The 22398-nt window shown below is 66.9% G+C and overlaps 1 protein-coding gene across 1 annotated transcript in view; it reads right to left on the minus strand.

Annotated features, from left to right (window-relative positions):
• The window catches only part of NOTCH1 (notch receptor 1), a 43154-nt gene that overhangs the window by 12602 nt on the left and 8154 nt on the right, over window positions 1-22398 (minus strand). Inside the window, exons 3-19 of the mRNA XM_045082732.1 lie at window positions 12268-12530; window positions 11358-11696; window positions 9268-9390; window positions 8673-8906; window positions 8179-8334; window positions 7795-7980; window positions 7536-7649; window positions 6584-6697; window positions 6200-6433; window positions 5992-6102; window positions 5380-5572; window positions 4232-4377; window positions 3970-4083; window positions 2138-2257; window positions 1702-1854; window positions 958-1186; window positions 167-368 (exon numbers count right to left, since the gene is read on the minus strand). Coding sequence (XP_044938667.1) covers window positions 167-368; window positions 958-1186; window positions 1702-1854; window positions 2138-2257; window positions 3970-4083; window positions 4232-4377; window positions 5380-5572; window positions 5992-6102; window positions 6200-6433; window positions 6584-6697; window positions 7536-7649; window positions 7795-7980; window positions 8179-8334; window positions 8673-8906; window positions 9268-9390; window positions 11358-11696; window positions 12268-12530 — 3031 coding nt within the window. The remainder of the gene's footprint in view (window positions 1-166; window positions 369-957; window positions 1187-1701; window positions 1855-2137; window positions 2258-3969; window positions 4084-4231; window positions 4378-5379; window positions 5573-5991; window positions 6103-6199; window positions 6434-6583; window positions 6698-7535; window positions 7650-7794; window positions 7981-8178; window positions 8335-8672; window positions 8907-9267; window positions 9391-11357; window positions 11697-12267; window positions 12531-22398) is intronic.

Consider the following 22398-nt stretch of genomic DNA (forward strand, 5'->3'; position numbering starts at 1 on the left):
CCCCGGGAGCCCTGTGACCACGGCCGCCCCTGCCCTCCTGCTTTCCTTTGTGGCGCAGGGAGGCTGACGTGAGTGGGGCCCGCGGGGTGGCTGTGACGACACGCTGGGGGCCGGTGCCCCGCCTTGGCCACCACCTGCTGGGCCCCCCCACCGCCCACTCACTCACCTGGCAGTTGAGGCCCGTGTAGCCCTGGGGGCAGGTACACTTGTAGGTCCCGTAACTGTCCTGGCAGGTGCCCCCGTGCAGGCAGGGCCGCGAGTCGCACTCGTTGACATCGTGCTGGCAGTAGCTGCCCGTGAAGCCCGGCGGACACAGGCAGGTGAAGGAGTTGATGCCATCCACACAGGTGCCCCCGTTGAAGCAGGAGCTGGAGGTGAGCAAGCAGCAGCGGGGAAGGGTGAGCGCGGCTGTGGGAACCCGCCGGGCAGCTGCTCCCTTGACTCAGACAGTGGCGGCCGGGGCCCCCCCGACAGCCAGAGCAGGTGGGACATCGTGTGGCTGACCTCAGAGCCAGGGACCTCAGGCCCTCCTGCCACCCACTTCCGCTGCCTTCCTTACAAGCCGAGCCGAGAGCTTCGTAACACAGGAACGTGCAACTGAATGGAAACGCGCAGAATAAAACAGAACCCGTGTGGCCACCAGGAGAGAGCCGTGGTGGAAAAAAGGACGAGACCACGGAGTGTGGAGTTCCCTGGCAGCCCGGGTAAAGAAGGAAACAAGGTGGGTCAGCGTTGGTGCCGTGGGACAGAGGAGGGCGCGTCAGCTCTTCCGGAGAAACTGCCAGGCCTCCGGGTTCTCCCGCTGGCCCTCTGAGGATCCAGGGGACCCTGTCTGACTGGACGGGCAGTGAGGGCTGGCCCAGGGGACACCTGCTGGGTGCACGGGGCACCGCACCCGGCCCCCGGCCCGCCTCCCGGCCGCCTCCGCCCGCGGGCCGGGTCGCCCGTGGCACTCGCCTCTCTGTGCAGTCGGGAGTGTTGTTCTCGCAGTGGATGCCGCTGAAGCCGGCGGGGCAGGTGCAGGTGTAGCTGTCCACGCAGTCTGTGCAGTTGGCCCCGTGGCGGCACGGGTTGCTGGCGCACTCGTTGATGTCCTCCTCACAGAAGGGCCCCTGGAAGCCGGGCAGGCAACTGCAGAAAGCCGTGTTGACGCCGTCGGTGCAGGAGCCGCCGTTGTGGCACGGGTCTGGGCGGGGACAGAAGGCAGGCCTGAGGCTGGCCGACGCCGGGGGCCACACTCCCCAACACGCTCGCCAGCCCCAGGCTGTGGGGCGGGGACAGAACGTGCAGGCCTGAAGACCGACGGAGCCGGGCTCTCAACTCCCCTGCTTGCTTGGCGGCTCTGGACAGCACGCTTGGTTTCTCGGGCGGGCTGAGAGCCCTGCTCCTCGGTGGGCCCCAACAAGGACCGATGAGGGCACGCCCGGTGGGGCCAGGCACGGTGCTGCAGGAGGAGCTCCCAGAACCCACCGCGAGGCCCCGGCAGTCCGGCTCTGGAGGCTTCTGAGGCCACCCAGGACCACTCTCCTCGGTCCACACGAGGCTACCCCCTGGCACGTCCCGCGTATGCCCCCGGCGTGCCCCCAGGTGCTGCCACACCCGTCCTCCCAGCGGACCCCAGCCTGCTCCCTGCCCCATGGCCACGCGAGAAGCTGCAAGTCCCAGAGCATCTTGGGGGGCCAGGCTGGCAGGGCCACTCACTCGGCCGGCAGTCGTCCACGTCCGTCTCGCAGGTGTGCCCCGTGAAGCCCGCACGGCAGTGGCAGCGGTAGCCGCCGTCGGTGTTCTGGCAGGAGGCGCCGTTCCGGCACGGGCTCTTCACACACTCGTTAATGTCGACCTCGCAGGTCTGTCCTGGGGGGAGGGGGGGTGTGGGTTCAGGTCCCTGCCTCCGGGCCTCTCTCCCCTCCTCCTGGCAGTGGGGCCTCCCATGGCCCAGGACAGTCCTCTGGGGACATCCCAAGAAGGAAGGGCGCTCGGACTTGGGAGCCCCCGACCTTGGGCCGATGACAGAACTCAGGGCGGTGAGGCCCCATCGGGCCTGCACCTGCTTCTTGCGCCCCTGCTCCCGGCTGGCTCGGCCCCTCCGGCCCCTGGGGGCCGCACCCAGGCAGGGCTGCAGGGCAGGAGGCCTCACCTTGCCAGCCCATGGGGCAGACGCAGGAGAAGCTCTCGTAGTCCTCAGACTCCCTGCACACGCCTCCGTTTCTGCAGGGGCCGGGAGCACACGGGGCCAGCACCACCTCACATGTGGCTCCTGAGGGGAAAGGGGACAAGGGCTGAGACCCAGGGAGCCCGGCCCCGTGGGCCCTTGCCCCACGGCATCTCCCTATGACCGGCCCCATGGGCCCTTGCCCCACGGCATCTCCCAATGACCGGCCCCGTGGGCCCTTGCCCCACGGCATCTCCCGATGACCGGCCCCGTGGGCCCTTGCCCCACGGCATCTCCCGATGACTGGCCCCGTGGGCCCTTGCCCCACGGCATCTCCCGATGACTGGCCCCATGGCCGGTGAATGGTGCTGCACTGGGACCCCCAGCAAGCTCCTGGCTGGGTCAGGACTCAAATGGGGCTCTGAAGACCAATCAGAGGGAGGCCCTGCTCGAAAACGTCTCTGCAGTATACAGCCTGGGCGCCAACCCCTTAGGAGCAGACCGGCGGCCCCCCACAGCCTCAACCCCTCCCTTGGTCTCTGGGAGGCCTGAGAGCACAAGGGCTCTGTGCCACGGGCAGCCAAGGCCTGGTCCTGGAGGCCCTGGAGGACCCCGAGCAGAGGCCGGACAGCAGGGGAGGAGCCCCAGTGACACAGGACCACGGCACAGGGAAGGGAGTCTCGCTAGGAGTGTCACACTGGGGTGACTTTACTCCCTGAGAGCCCAGCAGACGGCCTTCCTGTTTACAGCCACGGGGGTCGACTCCCGGGGAAGAAAGGAAGCACTATCTTCCCCATGGCCCACTATCTCCCCAGCCCGCTGGGTGATTTTCCAGAGCCTTTCTTTCTATCTGTTTCCACGGTGACCTAGGCAGGCAGGAAATTCGCCAGAGTTTCCGACAATTGTGCAGAGGGAAGCAGGAAGTGGGCAGACGGGAAGCGGGTCAGCACAGGCCAGCTCCTCCCCATCAGGCCCGCCGGCCTCTGATACTGCGTCCGAAAGGGACCCGTGTGTCCCCAGCCATGGGGCCCCTGGGCGGCTACCAGCCGGGCACTTCCTCATCGAGGCAGGAGAGAAAATCCAGGTCCCCAGCCTCGATCAAAGAAAATACCACACCGGCCACCAGCTACCCAATGTTGTGGAGCCGCCAGCACGGGCCCAGGCCCCCACCCCACCTGCCTGGCCTGACAGGATCACCTCCAGACCTCCAGGCTCAGCAGCAGTGCCCCCTGCCCACTCCCAGGGGGACCCAGGAGGGACCCAGGCGGGACCAATTGTGGACTTTTGTTCTGCAGCACTCTGTAAATCTCTTCCACAGAGGGGACCGTGTCCTGCGATCCGTTGGCGGAGCCAATGGCAGACGCCAGGACACCCAGGGAAACGCCTCCCGCCTCTGCTGGTCCTTACAGAGGGCTCCTTGTTCCCCAGCACAAAGAAGGCCGTCAAAGGGATCCCTCAAGCCTGGCCAGCAAGGGGGGGGGGGGTGCGTGCAGTCTGGCCCCAGGGGCCCATGCAGTGTGGACACCGGGTCGTGGAGGCCAACAGCCCAGGCCCAGCTCCTAGCTCTGCTGTAGAGGACCCCAGCTCCCGGGTGGGCCGGCTGAACCAACAGTCTGGGACAGACTCCTATGGCGACGCGTCCCCAGCTTTCCGTATGTCTGCAGTGAATCTGGCAAGGACCCCCGCAGGGGGAGGCCCAAGCGTGGCCAGGCCTGAGCCTCAAGGCAGGGCCCAGAGGTGTGCAGGCCAGCCGCTGGCCAGCTGCTGCGGCGCCACGCCCCTCCCCCAGCGGCTGGGCCCGCCCGCCCCGCCCGCACCTGTGTAGGGCAGCGGGCAGCTGCACTTGTAGCCAGCCACGTCATCGATGCACGAGCCCCGGTTCAGGCACGGGTTGGAAGCACACTCGTTGATGTTGGTTTGGCAGTTGGGGCCTGGAGAGAGAGTGCCGACAGTCGGTGCGCCCGTCACCGTGGGGCCGTGGAAGCAGAGCCCCACGCGGTCCCCACCCCGGTGGCAGCTGGTGCCTGTGGTGGGACCGTGGGTCGGCCCAGAGTCCCCCCCCCAGCCCCGCTCACTCACCACTGAAGCCCTCGCGGCAGGTGCACACGTAGCCGCTGGTCATGTCCCTGCAGGCGCCACCGTTGGCACAGGGGTTGGACTCACACTCATTGTCGTTCACGTCACAGTTGGCTCCACTCCACCCAGGGTCACAGTCACACTTGTACCTGTAGTGGGGACCACGGGGCGGTTCACGCATGCCCATGCTCCCGGCTCGAACACCATCCTACAGTCTGACGGCAGAGGTGCTGGTCCATGGTCCACTCTGACTGTCAGAGCCCCTTAAACTGGGGGTAACAGCACCCCAGGCCCGACACAGGGTTTCCACCACCTCTGGGACAGCCCCGCAGCCAGGAACATGGTCGGGCCCCCTGCCACTCAGCCAGCACGTGGCCTTGAACACAGAGCAAGGGCTCCCTGCCCATTCCACAGCCCCACCCCCACAGGGCAGTGCAGGGCACGCAGCGGGTGTCAGAGACCAAGCGAGCTCCCGTCACCCCCTGCCCTCGCACTGCTGACACCCCATGAGCAAGGTTCTCCCACACCAACCAGCTCCCCAGCTCTCAGGACGCCAGCCGGGTGTCCCACGACACGCCGCAGGAGACGGGCTTGGGCGCACACATGGCACCTGCATCAGATGCCCGTCTCATGGGCCAGGCAGTCACCCACCGACTGAGTGTCCCAGGACCCAGTCTGTGAGGCTAAGAGTGGGCCAGGACGGCTCACAGAACTCGCAGGGAGAGTGTGCTTGCTGGGGGAGTGGTCGGACGGAGTGAACCTCAGAAGCAACCCAGCGGAGGCACCAGGCCTCCCGCGGTCTGGGTGCCACCCTCCCGGCAGCTCCCTGCGCCCTCCGCCCGGAAGCCCTCCCGACCCCTGGTGACTCGGCTGCACCAGCTTCCATGTCTGGCCTCGGGGCTTCACTCCACCTCCGGCCCCTCCGCTTTGCTGGGAGGTCACATGGCTCACCCCCCAGGCCCCCGTCTTTGGGTGACCTCAGCCACCTCACGAATGTGAACTCAGTGCAGTTCGGGAGCTGCCAGCAGCCGGGACAAGGAACGGGACAGATGAGCACGGCACACGTGCTCCGGGTCACCTCGGACCTGCACTCCAAGCCAGCCCGTGTGGGGCTCTGCCCCCCGACAGCACCCCCACCACCCCGTGCCTACCCGTTGAGGCTGTCGCGGCAGGCCCCATGGACGCAGGGGTTGCTGCTGCATTCGTTGACCTCGGACAGGCAGGTGGGGCCGTGGTAGCCCTCGGCGCAGCGGCACGTGAAGCTGTTCACGCCGTCCTCACAGGTGCCCCCGTGGTGGCAGGGGCCGCTGGCACAGTCGTCGATGTTCACGTTGCACATGCTCCCTGTGGGCGGGCAGGGCTCAGACACGCACGCTCCGGGGGCCCCGAGCTCCCCCGGCAAGAGGAGGCGCCTCAGTGAGCAAGCGCCGGTTCCCCTCTGCTGACCCGGGGATGCCACGCAACCCCCTCCCTGGGTCCAAGGGGGCTTCGGCATGAGCGCAGGGTCCCTGGGGACAGGGTCCGCGTCATCCCAACTGCCCTGCCTGCGGCAGATGCAGGACGTGCGCGTAGGCGTCTGGCTCTGACCAGGGACCAGAGGCCCGAGGGTGCCTGTCCTGGCGCTACTCAGAGCCCCAGGCCTCCTGCACTCTCCGCCACACGACCGCGGCGGGCAGCCAGGGAGCTGGGCCTGGGAGGTGGCCCGCAGCACCCTGCCCTCGGCAGTCCCCGACCTGGCTCGCCTGGGACCCTGCGCCGCTCACCTGTGTAGCCGGGCTCACATGCGCACTCGTAGCCATCGATCTTGTCCAGGCACGTGCCTGAGTCGCAGGGGCTGCTGGCGCAGTCGTCCAGGTTTGTCTCGCAGTTGGGTCCTGGCGGCAGGCAGAGCAGCGGTCAGCCCCGGTGCCCGCCCCCAGGACCCCCACCCCCGCACCCCGTGCCCCTCACCCCCGGCCCCCGACCAGGCACCTGTGGTCCCCTTGAGGCAGGCGCAGAGGTAGGCGTTGTCCCGGTCCTGGCAGGTGCCGCCGTGGCGGCAGGGCTGGCTGTGGCACTCGTTGATGTTGCTCTCACAGTGGTGGCCCGTGTAGCCCGGTCGGCACAGGCAGGTGAAGGTGGCCACCCCGTCCTTACACACCCCGTAGTGGCACGGGTCGGGGTCACACTCGTCAATGTCCACCTCACAGTGCGGCCCTGTGTAGCCTGCAGGGCAGGGCCCGGAGCGTCAGGGCGGCTGCTCCCGGAAGGCCACCAGCTGGGTCTGCCTGTCCTGTGCCTTTGCCCACGGGAGACCCTCCCCTCGCCCCCGTCCCCGCCCGTCCCCGCCCGCCCCCGCCCGCCCCACGGCCCCACCTTCCGTGCACACGCAGGTGTAGGTGCTGGGCCCGTCCAGGCACTTGGCGCCGTTCTCACAGGGCGTGCTTGCGCACTCGTCCACGTCATACTGACACAGATGTCCGGTGAAGCCTGTGGCCAGGGGAGGGGCTGCTGTCACTGCTGTCCGAGGCAGTGGTGCCGGGGGCCCCCGCTGAGACCCAGCTGGACCGGAGCGGGGAGCTCCTGCGATGGGCTCCCCGGAGCCTGCTGCAGCCAAGCCCGGGCTCGGGACACCGCCCAGTCTCTCTTCTTGTCCCTTTTAGCTCCTGCCCCTCCAAGAGGCCCCTTGCCCAGCTGAGCTCAGCTGCTGTGGCCTCAGCCGCGTCCGGCTGTGAAGGAGTTCCCCAGGGTTTGGGAGGGCTGATTTATACCCTGCAGGCCCAAGCTCTGACCTGCTAATGCTTCCTGGGGCCCCGCACCCTAGGCTTACAGACCCCTCCCGCTCTGAGCCCCTCAGACGATCCTGACGGTCACGTCCACTGCGGGTCATGCCCACTGTCCATGACGGGTCATGCCCACTGCTGGGAGTGCAGGCCAGGCCGACTCCCTCCCAGCTGCGAGCCCTCCGAGAGCCAGGCTGGCCCCTCTTCCCCACCCATGCCCCTCAGAGGTCCAGGGAGCACACTGCTCTCCCAGGGTGCTCTTGTCCCCAGGGAACCCTGGCAGCAAGGAGGAGTTCTGGGTCCTGGGTCCTCTCATGCCCCCAGCAAGGTGAGGGGCCGGCAGCCCCTGCCCAGCCTGGCCTCGTCATTCCTAAAATGAAGGCCTTGTCCCCCACCCCAGAGGCAGCTGTGTGGCACCCCCTCAGGGCAGTAGGGAGACACTCCTACAGGATGAAGCCCAGGAACCGTCCCCCTGCAGCAGAGTGTTGGGGCTCCCAGCCCAGAGTGTGGGGCTCAGCGGCAGCCCTCCAGGGGACGGGTCTCACCTGTGGGGCACTCGCACAGAAACTCGTTGATTTTGTCCAGGCAGCGGCCGTTCTGGAGACAGGGGCTGCTGGCACACTCGTCCGTGTTGATCTCACAGTGCACGCCCTCGTAGCCTGGGGTGGGGGACGGTGAGGGGGTTCAGGGGCCCATGAGCAGCCTGGGCCCAGAGGATGCGGCGCCCAGCTCCCGCTGCCCGCAGAGCCCACAGCCCAGCACCCCAGGGCCCGCCCTGCCAGCCCAAAGGCCGGCCCCTCGTACCAGGCATGCAGATGCACTGGAACTCCCCAATCTGGTCCAGGCAGGTAGCGTCATTCTGACACGGGTTCGAGACGCACTCGTTGACGTCGATCTCGCAGCGGGGGCCGGTGTAGCCCTGCAGACACTGGCACTCGAAGGAGCCCAGTGTGTTGATGCACTTGCCCGCGTGCTCACAGGGGTTGGCGCCTGGCGGGGGGCGGGGGGCGTGCAGCGGCGGTGAGAGTCTGCTTCAGGCACCCCAGCCTCTGGACGGTGTGGGGACAGGCCCGCCTCTCCCATCAGACTGGCAGTCCTCCAAGCGATGGCTCCCCCATCAGATTGGAGACACTGGTCCAGCAGCCCCCTTGGCTGTGCCCCCCCGCAGCATCCCTCGCCCTGACGCACCTAGCGAGCACTCGTCCACGTCCTGGCTGCAGGCCGGCCCCGTGTACCCCGAGGGGCAGGTGCAGATGGCCTTGCCGTTCACAGGGTTGGTGTCACAGTTGGAGCCCTCGTTGCAAGGGTTGCTGATGCACGCGTCATTCAAGTGGCAGAGCAGACCTGGCGGGGCGGCACCGGTTAGTCAGGCACCCCCCCCCACCCCGCCTGGGGATGACCAGCCTCCCACAGCCACGCGACCGAGCGGCCCCGTCAGGCTCACGATACCCGGGTCATGCCGGGAGGTTCGTCGCCAGCAGGCCCGCCCCAGCGCGCCCCAGCCTTCTTCCCTCCAGAAAGGCCCCTCTCGTGCCATCTCTGGGGGCTCCGGGTGCTGCCAGCAGCATGTCCCAGGGACGGTGCGCCCGCCAGGTGGGGCCGGGGGAGCCGCCGAGCAGGCGGTGCCCTCCCCCTGCTGCCTGCCACCCCGGGCAGCCCCGCTCCTCCAGCCTGGCGCTCACCCGTGCGGCCGTGGGGACACTCGCAGTAGAAAGAGGCCACGCGGTCGTGGCAGGTGGCGCCGTGGAAGCAGGCAGCGCTGGCACAGTCGTCAATGTTCTCGCTGCAGTCCTCGCCCGTCCAGCCGTTGACGCACACGCAGGTGTAGCCGCCGTGGCTGTTGTGGCACGTCCCGCCGTTCTGGCAGGCGTTCGGCATCAGCTGGCACTCGTCCACGTCCTCGGTGCAGTACTGACCTGCCGGGCCGAGACCGTCCGGCTGGGTGAACGCCGCCGGGGCCCTGGGCCGCGAGGCACGGGGTCCGCCTCCGCCGCAAAGCCTTCCCCCCACCAGCCGCCCGAGCCGCTGCCCTGCCGTGGGCATGGGGCTCGGGGGCCATGCTGGTGCGCCGCTCACTGGATGTGAGCCCCAAACGCGGCCCAGACCCAGAGAGCCCGGCTGCAGCATGGGGCCGGCCGGGGCCAGGCTGCGGTTGGCCCACGCGGGGCAGCTGAGGTCGCGTGGGTGTGGCCACGGGGGCAGGGACCTCAGGCGCTGGTGGCGGGCCAGGGCTGCCCAGGCCACGCCGTCCCTGTGCGCCAGACCGGGCGGCCGCACCTGTCCACTCCGGTGGGCAGCGGCAGTTGTAGGTGTTCACGCCGTCCACACAGGCCCCTCCGTTCCTGCAGTTGTTCCCGGGACAGTCGTCCACGTTCTCCTCACAGTTCTGGCCGGTGAAGCCTGCGGCGGAAGGAGCGGGGGCCCGGTCAGGCCCGGCCCGCAGCTCCAGCGTCCTCCTGGCTGGACCCACTGCACCCACAGGTGGGGTGCTGCCCCTCTGTGGCCTGCCCTGGGTTGCCCACTGCCTTGGGGCCTTTGGGGTCCAAGCCTTGTCCCCTGTTCTCCGTGGGACCAGGCCCCACGTTCCAGTGCCCACGGGTGACATGCTCCTCTCTGAGCGACCATTTGGCCCAGGGCCTGCTGAACAGACAGGGACTGGGGAACGCAGGGCTCTGGAGGCTCACTTGGAAACAGCCTCGTATAGTAGAGTTCCCTGTGGCTGCCTCCAGGCCAGGCACCATGTGGGGGGTCCCCACGGCGCCCCATGGGGGTGCAGCACATGCCCCGTCTTAGGGAACTGCCCTGGGGCTGGGGAGGGTTCCAGGCAGGGGACCCACACGTGGCCCTCAGCTTCCCAGGGACAGAGGTGTGGTTCCTCCAGCTGGGGCCAACCTCTGCCTCACAGCCTCCCCGCTGGTCGGCTATTAACCTGCTCAACCCCCACTCACTCAATCATCAACCAAGAAAGGTGTGCTGGCAACAGTCCAACCTACAGCCGCTTACTAATTAATGCCCCTCCCGGGGTGCCTTTGAACCCCTCTTCTGCCATTGGAGCGGCCGTCTCCTCCCTCGGGGACCCCTACCCTACCAGTGCTGTGGGGGCCAAAGCAAAAGGCCAGAAAGAGCCAAGGTGCTAAGTGGGTAGCATTCTGGAGGACGCTCCCTCCAAGTGGGAGCTCAGAGCCCGGGCTGTGGCTCCCATATGTGCTGGAGCGGGCCTAGACCATGGTTTCCCCCATCCCTTTGACAAGCTCCGGACACGGGGTATCCTCCGGTGGGTCCTGCAGCCCTCACTGTGGCCCCGGCAAGGCAGGCTCCTTATGAGCCACGTGGCTGGATCGGAGGTCCCAGGCCCGAACTCACCGGGCCTGCAAAAAGGCAACTGAACCCAGAACCCAGGGGTGGGCCTGGCAAGTGGGCTTAGTTCTCAGTCCGCCTGGGCGATCCAAATAGCCAGCAGCACTGGGGCGGTCAGGTAGGAAGCGGATCACCCAGCACTATCCAGGAAATGCACGCGCCTGGCATCTGCACGCAAAGGCGTCTGATGCAGTGACAAGGCCCAGGGCTCTGCGGCCAGCAGGCAGGCGGGACACTTCCCTTTTGCTGGGGCAGGGGCGTATGGCAGCCGGGGCAGCCCCCCAGCAGCCCCAGGTCAGCCCCGTACGCTCAGCAGCCAAACCCGGCGACCCCACCATCTTAGCTCCTGCTCCTCCCCTGCCCCAGGCCCAGGGAAGTGCCGGCCATGCCGCCCACAGACTGCAAGGTCTTCAAGCTTCCCGTCAGTAGTTTTTAGATCAGCAGCAACAAAACTGACTCAGAAACTACGGTGCCAAGACCAGCCCATGCAGCGGGGCCGGTGGAGCTACCGGGGCCAGCCGTGGGTGGCTGCCCCTCACGGTCCCCCACACCCACAGGAGACAAGCCACCAGGGAGGCGGGACCTGTCCCAGTGAAACAGGAGGTAGGCTGCAGTGGGCTTCACCACTGGCACATGGTTTCCAGGGAATTCAAGAAGAGGGAGCTCGTGCCCAACCCAGGAGTTTCAGAGCAGGGCGAAGAGCCAGGGGCCATGAGTGCAGGGGTGCCTAGGGGGCAGAGGGAACACCTGTCCAGCTCGATTCACCCAGGGTTGCATCTCACCGATGAGCCTGCCCTGGGACTGGGTCCCTACCAAAGAGGGCAGGGAACAAGTGTTAGGGGGTCACAGCGGACCCCCCCAGGGGCGGAGTGATGGCCAGGGACTGGGATGACACCTGGACCCCATGCAGTCCACCTCCTGACTGGTAACCCTTCTAGACCCTTCCCTGCCCCAATACTGGACACCCCATTCCCACAGCCCTGGGGCTCCCGCAGCCGGCGGGACAGTACCTGGCAGGCAGGCGCACTCGTGGGTGGTGTCCCCCGTGGGGCGGCAGGTGCCCCCGTTCTGGCAGGGGGAGGGGCTGCAGGGCACGTAGGGGAGCTCGCAGTGGGGGCCGGTATGGGTGGCGCGGCAGGTGCAGCGGTAGGAGCCGACCTCGTTGTGGCACGTGCCCCCGTTCTGGCAAAGCCTGGGGTTCTGGCTGCACTCGTTCACGTCCTGCCGGCAGGTGGGGCCGTGGAAGCCGGGTGGGCAGCCGCAGATGTACGAGGCCTCGAAGGGCAGGCACTGGCCGCCGTTGGCACAGGGGTTGGAGGCGCATGGGTCGGCCTGCTGGCACGTCTTCCCTGGTGGGCGAGGGGCAGTGAGCGGGTCACACGGGCTTCCGGCTGGCTGTGCCCAGAGCCTCCTCCAGGCCCCAGAGGTGGCTTCCGGGCACCACGGAGGAGCCCACCCCGCACAGACCTACAGCGGCATCTCTTTAGTCCCCAGGACCCGACAGCAGGACATGGCCATATTCCTGTGGATAGGGACTGAGGTGCCCGGGACACATGGCTGGTGGGGGGAGGCAACCTCGAGACCTGAGCCGGTCTGTCCCCTCCAGGGCCCGGGGCGGCCTCAGAGCTCCTCACCGAGAGCTAGCCCGTCCCTGAGCTCAAGACCAGACAGAGGAGCCCCATCCTCGTGGAGGTGGGGAGGAGCGGGGACCCCCGAGCAGCCGAAACCAGACAATTTCAGGGCTGGAAAGGGGCATGCCGACTCTAGGGCAGGGGTCACCAACCCCAACGGCCTGAAAAGAGCCCTAGAGCCTCTCCCTGCCACACCGACGGGCTCGGCCTCTGCCCTGCGCGTCCCGGCACGTGGGCAGCCGGGGCAGGGCCAGGGTTAGGGGTCCTTAGGGCCGCCGCCCGCTCTCACCTGACCAGCCCGGGGGGCAGCGGCACTTGTACTCGGAGAGCGTGAGCAGGTCACAGGTGCCCCCATTGCGGCAGGGGGTAGACAGGCAGGCGTTGTCTCGGGGCGTCAGGCAGAGGGGCCCGGAGAAGCCCAGGCGGCAGGTGCAGGCGTAGTCCACCAGACCACCACGGTCCACGGCGTGGCACGTCCCAGCATTCTTGCAGGGGGCGCTGAGGCAGGGGTTGGGCGCCTGGCACCGCTGGCCCGCGAAGGCCCCGCTGCAGCTGTGGGGGACACACAGAGCGGTTACGCATGCCAACGCCCCGGACCCTGGCCTGGCCTGGCCCCCGCTCCCCACCCCGGTGTCGGCAGGGCCTGCAGCTCGTGTGGCCGGGTGTGGGCTGGGGGCTCCTCTGGGGTGGCGGAAGGTTCTGGGACCAGACATGGGAGGTAGTTGCACAAGACCACAGACGTGCCAACCGCCTCCGAACTAGACGCTTTAAAGTGGTTAACTTCACATTCAGTGAATTCCACCTCAAGTAAAAAAAACGATCATGTTAATTGGAGCATCAGGCAGAACGCACGGTGGGCACAGCCTGGGCTTTAAAACCCGCGCGGGCGTCGGCGTGAGCGGCTGGGCGAGCTGGCCGAGGGGGCCACACGGCCGGTGCCAGCTGTGCCCTAGGAAGGAGCGCTCTGCGGCTCGCCTGTCGGGGGCTCGTCCGCGTCTCCCTGCTAGCTCTCCTGAACCAGCGAGCCTTATTTGGGTAATAGAAGGGTTCATGGATCGCGAGCACAAGAGGCCTGAGACGTGGGACACTGCTCCCCGCTTCCTTTCTGAGGAGGAGTTCCCTCTGCTGGGGGCTCTTAGCTGACAGGAACACCACTGGGACACAGTCGGTGCCCCAACTCCACCCCCTGGTCCCCCACGCCCAGTGCCCAGACACGGTTTCCCCCTTTGGGATCAAGTCTTCACAACATCCAGGTGACATCAGCCGCAAGCAAATACACCCATTTCACGGCAACAGAAATCAAGGTGCCCAGAAGTGCATCCTTCCCGAGCCCTCGGTGAGACAGCCCGGGGCTGGGAGCAGGGCGTGAAGGCCGCCACGTCGGCCAGCTCCGTGCCCTGCCCCAGAGCCCGCTGCTCAGGCTCCATCAGGAGCGGACAAACTGGGAAGGGGGCGTCTCACAGGTTCTTTGCAGGGATGGGGCTCTGCACAGACCACCCCCATCCCAGAGCACCTCGGACACCTGTTGGCCCAGTTTCTGAAGTCACCCTGTGGCCTCGCACTCGAGGGGAAGTGCAGTGAGGCCCTGGGACCAGCCAGGCGTCGTTCTTCCCAGGGGCACAGGCTGTGAGGCGTAACAGGGCCCCGGCCCGCCTCCGGCCCACGGTAGCCTGGGAAGGCCGGGATGCCACACCCACAGCTCCAGGCACCGGGTGGGCAGGCCCTCCGCCCCCTGGCAGAGGCGGGGTGGGCAGGGAAGCTCAGGCCTCCGGAAGAAGAGGGGGCTCTCCTGAGCATGGAAACGCCCCATCGGCCAGAGCCCCGCCAAGAAGGGGCTTCCCCCGGCCCTGGCACCGAAGCGACAGCCACGGCCATCCCACGGGGACCCCACCCTCAGCAGGTGGCAGCCTGCCAGTCCTCACTGCCTCCCCCCGGCCTGCCCCAGGGGCCAGAGCCAGAGCCACAGGGGTGGGTGGCAGTCTGGGGAGCCGGGGTCTCAGGGTCTCCGCATCTCTCAGCAATGAGCTGCCCCTGTCTGTCCCCAAGGCCTGGGCTGCGTCTGTCTCCCTGCAGGTTTTTATCTGTGGCGGCCACTTGGGGAGGTGACAAGGACAACCCAAAATGGCCCACCCTGGCCCACCGTCTGTTGTCAGAAGCCAACAGTCCCAAGCCAGCTGGCCTCAGGAAAACCAGTCGCCCTTTGCGGGGCACAGGGAGGGATCAGGACGGAGCCAGGCTCCTGCCCGGCCCGCTGGGGAAGCAGGCTGTGGGGCTGGCAGCTCTGGCACGGCCCCCCGACACACCACCACGCTCCAGGACTCTGGGGAGTTACTGACCGTCTGCTCCTGGCCTCAGCGGTACTGGGAGACCGGAGAGAAGCAACGGGAGACGGGTGTGTGGGGACACAGGCAGCACCTCCCCCAACCTATCAATGCCCTCCATTGTCAGGCAGGAGCTGGCCACTGCTCCCGCTGCGAGAAAAGGCTCTTTTTCTCTCGCAGCCACTGATGGGGCGTGCGGGTGGAGGACGCTGGGCCACTAGAGCAGGGTGGGAGCCTACCTTGACCACACCGCCCCCTCCCTCTCGGAGCCCTGCTGGTTTGAGGGGAGGGAAGCCTTCAGGGTCCCCCAGGGAGTATCCCTGGGTCTCCCGGCCACTAGACAGATTCCTAACTTGTTGGGATGCTGGGCATCCCCAGATGGACTGGAAGGCTCATCCCTAAACTCTCCAGCAGTGGGACAGCGCCCCTGTGAACAGCCCCCCTGCTCCGGCTCAGGAGGGGGACTCTGGTGGCAAGACCATGGGACAATCCACCAGGATGGGTGGCATCCTCGCCGATGAGGCCAGCAGGGGAAAGTCGCCAAGACGTCAGGCGTTGGTAGCGTGGACAAAGGCTGGCCGGGGAGCAGGTGCGCCTGTGGCCGGCGACGCGGGCGGCAGCTGCTCCCAGCCGGGCGCCAAGCAGGGCGGGCGGGGCAGGGGCCAGGGAGGCTCCTCTGTGGGGGAAAGCGGCAGCTGAGAAGGCCCATTGTCTTCCCCAGTCCTGCCCAGGCCAGGCAGACACTACCGTGAAGGCATGCTGTCCAGCCTGCTGGCTCCTGGGCTGGGCCTGGACGTGGCCACCATCCGCCACCAGCACCCCAGCTCCAGGACGGCCAGGCCCACGAGGGAAGGGGGGGTCCCTGTGGACCGGACAATAGAGGCAGATGCTTTGTGGGGCCGTGTGGGATATGACCTATAACAGGGCTCAGCCAGGAGCCTGAGCCAAGGGGAAGCCCTGAGCCAGACACAGGGTCTGGGATGGCAGGTGCTTGGGTTAGCTTTGGGCCAGTCCTGGAGGCCACCCTTTCCCCGCTGTGCCTGTCCCCCCTCCAGTCCCCGACCTTGCCATCTCTCCCCTCTGCCCCTGTGTCCACCTCTCACCCCACCTGGCCACAGCACGGGAGCTGCCCAGGGATGGACACCTGTGGGCCCCTCTGCCCACAGCCCCCAGACTTCCCAGAGGGGGCTGGAGGGACCAGGAGGCCGGTCTGTCCTCCGTGCCGGTCCTGGAAGGCTGCTCTAAGTAAGTGCCTGGTGGGAAGGGGCCCTGGCCTAGCCAAGGGAACAGCACCCGACAGCGGCCAGCCTGCAGCGGGCCCAGAGCGGAGCCTCGAGTGACCCGAATGAAACCTCCTGTAGGTCCGCATATCCTCCTGTCCAGGCAGGGTGGGGAGCCCAGGGCAGGTGGGGGGAGCCCCCTGCAGACCAGACAGGGACAGTGGCTCCCTCCTGGAGGCCACCCAGCATCTGTCCCCCCACCTGCCCTTTCTCCCGTCCTCTGCGCTGCCCGCCCGCTCGTCAGGCCGACCCACGCTGGCTGTGGCAGGTGAGGGACAGGTGGGCTGGGGGCTCGGGGGGAAGGCCACGGAGGGGGCCGAGACGGGCCAGGCTTCCAGCAGACACCCTGGCTCACGGAGGACCGCCAAATGGCTGCTGGGCCTGCTGTCCCCAGCCCTGGCCGGCTTTGTTCCCACCTCCGTATTTCCACCCACTCCCTCCTGCTCGCCCCTGCCCTCCCCGCCCGCGCTCCATAGAAATGCGACTCCAGAAAGCATCTGGAGGCAGATGTTGCTGTGACCTTTCACCCGGGACTAATTCTAAATTGTGCTGTTTTCCTTTCTAAGCTAAGCAGCCATCTGCCACCCCCAGGGGACAGATGACAGCTCCCTCAGCCCCAAACTAGGAGACAGAGAGGGAGGGAGGGGTGAGGAGAGCTGGGCTCGGCTCTGCCCTCAAGGAGTTTGTGGTCCAGAGGGAAGCACGGGGCCTGCGCCCTGGCCAGCTGGGGGGCCGGGGCAGTGATGGGGTTCCCCTCCCTCTGTCCCTGCAGGAGGAACCCGATACCCCAGGAGAGCTGCTTCCTGGGGGTGCAGGGGGAGTGTAGTGGGAGCAGAGGGGCTCTGGGGGCTCGGGTGGAGGAGGGGCTCTCTGTCCCACTCTGTCTGGGCCTCGGTTTCCCGAGTGCAGTGGAGTCGGGGGGCGCTCCACGGACTGCACGAGCTCAGAGGGCCCTCGTGCATGCCGTCCGGCGACCTCACCGTTCGGCGGAGGGGACTCACGCTCGCCAGCACTGGATTTGGTTTCTGTGTGATTCACCGCGTCTCTGGGAACACACGGACGGACCCAGCTGAGCTCTGCGTGTTTATGGAAAGTTGTGGGGACGCAAGGACGTGCCCTCCCAGGGGCGACCCACGCCGCCGGGACCGGGACGAGCTCCAGTGCAGGACCGGGACGAGCTCCAGTGCAGGACCGGGACGAGCTCCAGTGCAGGACTCGGGCGGGCTGGCGGGGGGACACTCCAAAGGGGAGCAAGGCCCACGCCTCCCATCGCGGGGAAGGAGCGCCGCGCCCAGCCCAGCGGGCAGCCTGCAGCCAGGGCTCCTTGCTATGGAGAGCCAGCGGGATGCGCTCAGCGTCCCTCCTTAACGGAGTCCACCCAGCCCCGCGGAACCGCCCATCTTCCCACCACCGCCGGCAGGGCCCGTGCCCCACGGCCACAGGATCAGTTACTGGGGAGCAGCACAAGGAGGTTCACTCCTCACCACCCCGGCCCCCAAGCTGCCCGCCCCCCATATGGCCCCCGCCCTGCCTGCAGCGGACTGCCTGCCTAGAAGCCCCCTCCCACAACACCCCTGCTGCCCCTCCACGAGTCTTCTGCCCAGGAAGCAGTTCGGGGGCCCCTGGGCTCCTGCTGTGTCCGGGTCAACCAAGTCAACATCACCGATGTGCACTGGTGCCCAGGGCCGGGGAAGCCTGGCTGCTCCTCCCAGAGCCCAATCCTATGCTGTTCAGCCAAGGACGACCACCTTCCAGCCAAACCACCAACACCAGACATAAAACTAGGGCTCGCCCACCCTGGGCAGCTGGGCCGGGAGTGTTGGAGACCCTGGCCAGGGGGGAAGAGAACCATCCATGTCCCAGCCCACCTAAACGGGGCCACCTGTGGACTTCCTCGGGTAGACCGAGGGCAGGTCAGAAAGACCTCAGACCTGAGGTCCCCAGAGCTACAGCCATGGGTAGTAGGGTCAGTGAGCTCAAGTCTTTCTCTTGTCAAGGCTTGGCGGGGGGAGGGGAGGAGTCCTAGGACCTCGGCCCCTGTCTCGGGCAGGGCCAGTCCAAGTCTCCCCGCAACCCAGCAGGGGCCACCTGTCTTACAGGAGGCAACAGCTGAGTGATGACCACAGGCTGGGCAGGGAGCTCGGCGACCTCTGTGGGCCTCCCCCAACGGTGGCCCATCTGGGGACCTGGCGCCCTTTCCCACTGGGAACGGCCAGGACAGCTCAGCTCTGGGGAGAGCACCCCCACACTGGAGATGTAAGAACTGAACCAGCGCCCAGGCTTTCCGGCCCCAACAGCTGCTGACAGTCCTGCTGGCTCTTTGTCTCGAATCTTTTCCCCAAGTTGCATCTTTGGAAGGTCTCAAATATGCTGGGAAGAGGAAATGCAGGAAGAGCCCAGCTTCCTTCCCCGGCTCTGGGGGAAGCCCTTTGTGTGGGGGAGGAACCTGTTCTCCTGGGAAGTCACCTTTCCCACCGCAGGGAAAACAATGCCTCCAGTGGCTCATTGTCCCCATGTCACTCAGGGCTGCCCCACCCTCGGCCTGGGAAGTGGCCAGTGGTCTGGAGGGAGGGAAAGACCAGTGCAGGAGCCAGTGCGGGAACCGGGACACACTGAGATGGCCGAGCAGCCGGGGAGAGACAATCCAGGCCCACCTGTGGGGTGGGGAGGGCTGCTGCTTGGCACAGCCAGCAAGATCAGGGTCTCCCAGGGTCACAAGAGAGCCCCGTGGAGATGAGGTATGTGAGGAAAGTCTGCTGCCCACCCCCACTCAGAGAATCCCCCCAGCCCCTCACCCCCGGTCTGCCAAAAGACAGAACCCCAAACTAGAGACAAGGGTGGCAGGTGTGACCTCTCCTGGGCTCTCCCGAAGGCCCACTGCCCCCCACAAAGGCAGGGGCCTCTGCTCCCAAGCAGGATGGAGCCCAGACCCACACCCCCAATCGCTCAGAAGCAATGAAGGAATCGACAGGCACACGAGGCCATGGGGAGGGCTTAATCCAAAACTCGATTAATGAAGTCAGCAAGCGCAGACTGAGCTCCCGCCAAAGCCAGAAATGACTCTGGCAACTTCCTGCCTCCACTCCCAGGAGCAGATGCCATCTCAGGAGACGTGGGGAGAGGAGAAGCCTGCACAGTGACACCCCTGACCCCCGGCCGGCCAGGGTGGACCCCCAGGGGCACTTGAGCGCCTTTTCAGAGTCTGCTGAGTACGCCAAGGACCCTCTCACATGGCTTCCAGAATGAAGACACAGAACCTGTGCTGAGACCCCACCAGCTTCCCCTCACCGGGCTCCCACGGCGGCCCTGCAGGCACATACTGGGCCCATTTCACAGATGAGAAAACCAGGGCCCAGGCACGTTATGCCCACTGCAGCAGCTGGACTTGAACACAGCTCTTAACCAGCAGCCAGTCCCCCAGGGGCCATCAGAGCCAGGCTGCCCCTGTCTCATCCGGAGGCAGCTACAGGTCCAGCAGGAGAGTGTGTGTTCCCTATACCCCAGATACCCCGCCCAGGAGGCCTGGATTTCTCACCTGACCGCCCCAGCCCCCGAGGGACACAGCAGACAATGCATTCCTACCCCCAGCTCAGCTGAAACACAAAACCCGGGGTGGGGGGTGGCGGTCTGGGAATCAGGAAGCCTCCCAGCCAGCTGTCTCTGGGCCCGGCTCCCCTGCAGCCCTCGTCCCGCAGGAGGGCTGGTCATCCTCCTCCACGGGGCTGGGGGGCTTTCCTAGCCATAGGCGCTGGCGCGAGAGGGCCAGAGCTCACAGCCAGCCTGCTCCCTGCGGCACACAGCAGGGCTACCCTGCCTGCGGGGACCTGCAGGGCCACCTGTGGGTTCCCTCTGGCCGGGCCGCAGCATGGCAATATGGTCCGTGGTGGTCCCAGAGCTCACTCCCATCCTGCCCCTCTCACCAGCCCTTTCTCTCTGGCCCCGCTGCCCACTCATGCCCACTGAGCACCCCCACCCTAGACCAGGCCCCACGCTCCCCCCACAGGCTTGCATACCAGGCTGTGTAGCTCTGGCCATCGCCCCAGGTCCGGCACGGCCTCCGAGGTGCCCTGAGACACAGCAAATGCCAGAAGACAGAGGCCAGGCCTGGGGTCGAGGAGGTAAGAGGGAGCCTGCATTGTCATCGTCTGGGGACACCCGGCTGTCCGGAGACAGCTGGCACGGGTCTATGGCCCTCAGGAGGGCATTTCCCTGCAGGGAAAGCAGGCGGCTCTCGGGCTGTGCTTGACCCTCTGCCCTAGCATGAGCTTGGCCCAAGTGCCCGGGTGGGGCCTGTCATGAGGGGATGGCTCTGGTGCGGAGAAGAACTCACCCCACCTGTTGTCAGGGACCGACCGTGTTAGAGCCACGTGTGAACCCAGACAAACCGAAAGGGGACACAGACTCGGAATCACCCCACACAGGCCATGAGGGTTGCACCTGCCAGCCAGGAGTTCTACGGGACGCCTCACCCGGCTCGAGGCACCTGGTCCCAGTCCTCCCCAAGGGAAAGGAGCTCAGAGAGGTGAGTGGGCAGCCCCAGGCCACACAGCACGGTAGGGGGGTGGGGGGGGGAGGAAGCGCATTCACCGGCCTGTGCTGCTGATGGAAACGCCACCCCAGCGCCAGAGAGCGGCATGCTAAAACAAGGGAAAGCCCTGCTCAGGGCAACCAGCTTGGACTGCCGCTCCTTCCAGAACCTGGAGCCACCCAGCGGCCTCTGGCCTCAACTTCCTGCTGTGTGCCCACCTCCAGCACTGGCCTGGACTCAGGAGCAGAGCTCAGTGCCTGCCGAGCACCAGGGGAACAGGCTGCCATGCGCTGAGCCCCAGCTGAGCGGTCGCTGGGACACATGGCCTGGCCTGCCGGGCTCTTGGGCAGACACGGCCGAGGCCGCCCTCACTCTGACCCCGGGGAAGGGAAGCGGGGAGGGGGCCGCCCCGCCCCGTGGGCCGCCCCATGGGAGCCGGGACCAGCCAGGCGGACAGGTTGGCCCGGAAGGCCCAGAGGTAGTCACTTCGCCCAGGCCCTGGAGGGCGGGAAGACAGAGGCTCTGAGGGGCGGGTGGACGTGCGGCAGGACCCTCCCCACCGCCCGGGCTGAGCTCAGCGTCGCTCTTACTGAAAAGCTGTCGGGGGGAAAAACACACACACTCAAAACTCTGGCTTCTTCCCCAAACCTCTCATTTCCAGTAACTGTGCAGTTTCCGCTCACCAACAACCGACACAGAGGAAATGGTGGGAGGCAGGTCCCCAGCCCCATGAAGGGCCCTGCTGCGCAGGCCTGGACAGACCTTTCCAGAGGCTGCCAGCTGCCGCTCTCCACGCCTACACCCCTCCCGCCGTCCTGCAGCGGCGACCCCCCTCTCCCCCTGCCTGTCCTCCGCAGCCTGGCCAGGCTGGTGGGAGGCCTGTGCTGCTTCCTCCTGGCAGCTTCCTGTCCCGGAAGGGGACACCCCACCAGGGCAGGCGCACTGAGCAGGCTCTGTGACCCAGGCTGGTCGGCGGAGGATCAACCGCGGATCTGGCTGGGTCCTCGGTTCTGGCCCCCTGGGCAGATGCCTGTGGCTCAGCTGTGACCCAGGCCAGGCCACGACCGTGGGGTGAAGAAGGCAGAAGACCAGCAGCCGGGCGACCGCCCAGGCCCGGAAGAGTCCCCAGGGAAGGGAGCAGCCGAGGGCCCAGGGGCCACCACGGCATCCTCCTGTCCTGTTGCATGACCCCGCGTGGGTCCAAGAAGTCTTGGGGTGGGGGGTGTCTCAGATGTTCTGGGGCCACCTCTCAAGCCCCAGCTTCCTGGGGCCCACTGCTCTGACGGCGGGATGGTCGTGACCATCCACCCAGCTCCCCAAGGCCTCAGCTCCCCCACGGGGGAGCAGTTTGCTCAGCAAATAAACACTGTCAACAGTGACAAGGCGCCGCTTACCCAGCTTAACGGAACCAACTGCAGCCCTGAGAGCTCGCGACAGACAGCCGGCCCACTGAGGGGTGAGCTGGGACAGCTGGGGACAAATCCTCACCCACTCATTAGCATGTGGCCAGGATGGGTCCCAGCGCCAGACCGGCACCGACGCCAGAATGTGGCCACTTCTCTGGCGAGCATCTCAGCGCCCCCCCCCTCCACGCCCACCCATCTCTGAGCAGCCTGTGCACAGGGGAGGGCCCGGGGAGCGAGCACGGGTCCCCACCTCAGCAGGGCGAGCTCTCGGGCTGAAGGGTCCAAAGCCACGGCTGGGCCAGGACCGTGTGGGGCGTCCCAGACCGTGACCCAGCTGGGGGCTGACCGCTGTGTCCGGGGGATGCTTGGGTTTGGAAACTGCATGTGTGGGGGTCCGAGGCCAGGCTCCCCAGTGCACACCTCCCCACCAAGGCCCACTGTGAGAGCAGGACCCCAGGCCCTTCTTCCCCGAAGCTGTGCACCCCGGAGAGCTGCCTTCATTTGCTGGGGGGCGGGGCAGGGAGGCGCAGGTGTGACCTCCTAAGAAAGCCCCCGGCCCCCGCCCAGGAGACAACAAATGGCAGTGGGGGCAGGAGGAGGTCGGCTGCCCAGCGGGAGACCGAGGGGTCCACCACCCACTCAAAGAAGCATCAGGGGGGAAGCCAGGGAGCAGGGGCTTAAGCAAAGTAATTCGCCTGAGAGCGCTAATGACTTGACACACTGATCCCCGCTGATCCCCGCCCCCAGCCGGGAGAAAGCTGTGCAGGGACGCTGCCACCACTTGGCGAAACACTGCGGGGGGAGAGTTTCTGCCCCAGAATTCCACGGGTCTCAGAGAAGCCGAGAGAGCCGCACTCCCACCGACAGGAGTGAGCCCGGGTGCCA

The sequence above is a fragment of the Mustela putorius genome, unplaced genomic scaffold (genome assembly GCF_011764305.1).
Source record: "Mustela putorius furo isolate JIRA1106 unplaced genomic scaffold, ASM1176430v1.1 tig00000596_pilon_pilon_pilon, whole genome shotgun sequence".
NCBI classification, from domain to species: domain Eukaryota; kingdom Metazoa; phylum Chordata; class Mammalia; order Carnivora; family Mustelidae; genus Mustela; species Mustela putorius.